The sequence below is a fragment of the Myotis brandtii genome, unplaced genomic scaffold (genome assembly GCF_000412655.1).
Source record: "Myotis brandtii unplaced genomic scaffold, ASM41265v1 scaffold115, whole genome shotgun sequence".
NCBI classification, from domain to species: domain Eukaryota; kingdom Metazoa; phylum Chordata; class Mammalia; order Chiroptera; family Vespertilionidae; genus Myotis; species Myotis brandtii.
Genome location: NW_005353967.1, coordinates 8405144 through 8409551, shown reverse-complemented (window position 1 = coordinate 8409551; position 4408 = coordinate 8405144). Strand labels below are relative to the sequence as shown.

At 34.6% G+C, this 4408-nt stretch overlaps 1 protein-coding gene across 3 annotated transcripts; it reads left to right on the top strand.

Moving 5' to 3' along the window:
- The first annotated feature begins 6 nt into the window (after positions 1–6).
- Positions 7–4010, top strand: SMIM15 (small integral membrane protein 15). Of its 3 annotated transcripts, XR_001364265.1 has the most exons (4): positions 206–617; positions 1038–1174; positions 2079–2397; positions 2580–4010. XR_001364265.1 is itself a non-coding variant. In XM_005857922.2 (3 exons), the coding sequence occupies exon 3, from the start codon at positions 2106–2108 to the stop codon at positions 2328–2330; it is 225 nt and encodes a 74-aa protein (XP_005857984.1). In that variant the 5' UTR covers positions 7–184; positions 1038–1174; positions 2079–2105; the 3' UTR covers positions 2331–4009. The 3 variants fall into 3 exon arrangements, 2 of the variants coding, with proteins under 2 accessions (XP_005857984.1, XP_014404302.1); XM_005857922.2 differs by lacking the exon at positions 206–617 and adding an exon at positions 7–184 and having other exon boundaries at positions 2079–4009; XM_014548816.1 differs by having other exon boundaries at positions 207–617; positions 2079–4009.
- Positions 4011–4408: the final 398 nt, after the last annotated feature.

Below are 4408 nucleotides of genomic sequence, written 5' to 3'. Positions count from 1 at the left end.
GGGTTGGGGGAGGAGGGGAGAAGGAGCGGGAGGGAGCCCCAAGGAAGAGGTGGAAGCGCGGAGGCGGTGAAGCGCCGCCCGCGCAGCGTCGGGCGCGGCTCTGGCTGGAGACCAGCCCGGTGAACCCCTAACGGAAGCAGAAAGAGAAACATTTATTCCTGAGAGTGTGGGAGGCCCACGGGAGGTGCGTGGCCGGTGGACTGGAACCCCTGTCTGTGTGTTAATGGGAGAACTTCGCCATAAACCAGGCCCTTCACTCCTGCTTTATTCTTCATGGCAAAGTTCCTTTAGCTCCGCATTTTGCATGAGTTAATTCATTGCTGGGCTGGAGTTGAAACAGGCAGTTCTCTGTGGAGCCTCGTTCCGACTGTGGGGGTGGGGCGTTTGAATTTGGGGGGTGGGAAGGTGAGCTAGGATATTGAACTAGTCTTAGGCACTTTAATGTGTGTCCAGCTCAAAACATGAAGAAATCGTAGGCTATAATTAAAACCAGTGGTAATAGTTTTCTTGAGGTGATGGGATTGTGGGTGATTTTTGTTTTGGTTATCTTTTTTGATTCTTCTATGGAGAATACGAATCGTGTAATGGGGAGAGAGGGAAAAAAACTAAAGCGTAAGGTGAGGTGTTTGATTTTGTAATTATGTACCTAATCCTATAAGTAAATAGTCGATGACATATTTAGTATAAAAAGTTCAAGATCTAGGAATGGATATGCTATAACATCAGTGAGCTAACATCTTTTTATGTCACTGAATTATAAAATTCATAATTGTATTGTTGAAATAAGTTATTTAGTAAAATACATGCTCTCCAGTAATTAGGGTTTTCTTATAGGGCATTTGCAGTTGTAGTAATTATTTCTTTCTAATTAGGAAGAAAGAAATTGATATTAGATGTCTATAACGTGTCAGGCAATTTTAGGTGTCATTTATAGGTTGCATATCTAGTATTTAGAAATTTTTCATTTAAAATTGTATTATAATTATCCTGAAAGTTGTGATTTAAAGCTTGTTTTTTATTCTTTTCAACCCATCCAGCATATAGAATTTAAACCTTCTCTCAGAAGTGTGTAGTAGAGCTAAAGAAGAAGACAACCAACCAGGGGTCATCCTTCTGAAATTGTAATTGGCTCACTAATCCAGGACAAAGTTAGAGATCACAACTCAAGCATAAGGTAGATAATTTTTTAAATTCCAGCTGAAATTGTAAGTGACTGTATATATACCCATTCCTACCAAGGTATTCTAATTCTCTACTTTGCATAGAGGTTGACACAAATGTGAAAGGTAGAAAAGCCTCTAGGGCACAATAAAAAATGACACTCAAATCCACACTCTCCTCATTTGCCAGATGGCCCTTCCTTATCAACTCAAAAGGGAACAAAATCCATGGCACCTGTCATGGTTAATTTTCCCATTATTAAATATATTCTCATTGATTAAATTATGTCTTCAAGTAGGAGTCCTCAAAGCTGAAAGAGGGCATAAAATAGCATGTCACATTTTGCTTATATCTTTTTGCATATGAATGGATAGTATTGCAGCTTCTTCTTTTTATTCCTGGAAAGGGCCATCCATTACCTCTCCTACTCCAAGCATTTCTTGTACTCTGGCTTGTCTTTTTCAAACACCAAAGTTGATGATTTGTATTTTTGTTCATTAACACTTAATAGTACTAAGGCTATGTAAAAAAACACAACAAAAACAAATGGGACTTAGCTGTTTCCTGGAATGAGTATATAAAACTCAAGATTCTTATAAAAGTTTGCTGCTAAATAAAGTTTATCTTGAATATAGGCAGCACGTGAGAATGCATAGCCTTTATGACAGATTCCACATGGATTTTACTTCTATTTTCTATACCTTCACATCTTTTAAGTGTCAGTTTTCTGGTTGTCCTAGTTGAATTATTCTTTTTTAACTGGAGATATTAGTCTATTAAAATAGTACTAATTAGTACTTTTAAAAAACAAGTAACTAATGAGTGATAATGGAATTCTGAGTTAACTGATTGTATAAATGTAACTTTTTCAAAATTTGATTAACTACATATTCTTTTCTCTTGTTCTCTTCTTCCAGTCCCCTTTTCCTAACACCGTTACAAAGATGTTTGACATAAAAGCTTGGGCTGAGTATGTTGTGGAATGGGCTGCAAAGGATCCATATGGCTTCCTTACAACCGTTATTTTGGCCCTTACGCCATTGTTTCTAGCAAATGCTGTACTGTCCTGGAAACTGGCCAAGATGATTGAGGCCAGGGAAAAGGAGCAAAAGAAAAAACAAAAACGCCAAGAAAATATTGCAAAAGCTAAACGACTGAAAAAGGATTGAAGGAATGAACAGGCTCTGCAACCAGAGGAAACTCATTTGGGAAATTATGCAGCTTTGGAAGGACCCTGTAAGGTTTCTTATCTGGATTTATGATAGTATTTAATAAACGAAGCCTGAGCATATGGAAGAATCATGTTAGTTCTGACCGCTACTGCAGCAGCTTTGAGGCTTCTGTATAGAAGTCTATTGACAGTTATTTATTATGCCAAAAATGCGTTCTAACTGACTTAGTCATTTGCCATTTTGCAGCTTAATACATCCTGTGGAGAAAAAATGACTTTAGATTATGAACTCTACTCAAATACTGGCTCAAAAAGGGTCCTGTTCTGGACAAAGGAAACTAAGAATGTAAAAATGAGAACTGTCCTGAGGTGAAAAGTATGTTTTGGCTTAAAAAGAGATACAGCATATTAATTATATCTTTTGTCATTATTGCTTATATCTTAGAATCATTTCTGGCTTTCTCAAAGCAATTATTATTAATCAGTGAGTACTTCATTTTCTACATCTTCCTCATTCTAGCCTTCGAGAGACTGGTAATTATCAGACATTCTGCCTTTTTTAAAATCTAATTTTATAAAAAATTCATCTTGACTGTATAGAGTACCACCTACTAACAGTTTTTGTACTTATGAACACTGCCATTTACTTAGAGATGACTTGTTGAATAGAGTAACACTGTGATTTAAGCTTGCAGTAAAAATGCTAACCCTTGTAGTACTTTGGAACCAGTTTATTCTTACTCGTGCTAAGAAATGTGAAGTATGTAGTTAAAATGTCTTATCTGATAATTTGCTGATTATATAGATACCTCTTTTAATTTTTATTCCATTTTTTGAACTCATGTAGTGATGTTCTATAATTTTTGATCAAGTTCATGGTGAAAATTAAAATTTCAATTTTGTTTTCAAGAAACTCTAAAAGAGTAAGTCATATTTCATAAGTTAAATGCATGGTCCAATAATTTTACTTGCTATCACTATTTAATAGCTCATTAATATTTTCCTCATCCTGATAATTCTAAATTACAGAAATTATCCAATAGCTTTAATTTAAAAATGAAAGTAGATATTGAAATAAAATTGATACATTTTTATAAGGGGCTTTAGGGTTTTTTTGGGGGGCGGGGTAATTAAATAATTGAAGTTAGTTATGTTATGAAAGTTAGACTTTTCAAAGGGTTATGAATTTCATTTGTAGATAAGCATACTTGTAAAGTTGAGGCTAATGTTTCTTAAATGAGAACCTAAGGACCCCAACCAAGTATGTTTATGGACTGGTATGAACAATACTACCATTATTTTAGGTTGTCAGTTCCTACTTGATGCCATTGTAAACAACACATTGCAACCCTAGGCACTGAAATAATCCAGTGTTTAGTTATGAGCTAGTAATTCAGGTGATCAAGATATGCTTTTTGTATTATTGAAATGAAAACAATACTTTAAAAAAATGCTTAGGTATAACTACTGACCCTCGTGTCTGCAGAAGCCAGTTTAAGAAAAAACTAGGTTAAGATATATCTAAAATGCTTTTGGGTTTCTGCCATAAAGTTGTTCACAAAAGGTATTTATATACATAGGTCTCACTTATGGCCATATTTTAGAGTAAAAGCACTACCACAAAAGAAATACTCCTTTTAATTCTCAGTTATCTATTAAAGCTGTGGTTTCATTGGTTCTGTTGTGATAATTTAAAGGTATTAATTTAACTGAAATATTTTTTTCTATAATTTCTTTTGAAGTCTTAAACATATGCCAATTTTATGTTTGTTTGGCATATGGCATTTGTTGTTTCTTTAGCTTTTCCCAACACTTATGAAGCCTTTTTATACATGTAAGGTCAATAGATTTTACAATATTGTGTCTGTGTCTTAGTGTGTGTGTGTGTTTATGGTGGTGGGAATTCAAAATTGAGCCTACTGTGAGATTTGGGATTTTTTAAGAAAAATTAATCTTTTCTCATTGAAACAAATAGCACTGTAGTTAAAAGAATCACATTTACTATTATCCAGAATACTTCTTTTAAAAAATTGCCTACTTATATTGTTTGAAGTTCTGAGAAGTAATATAATCAAT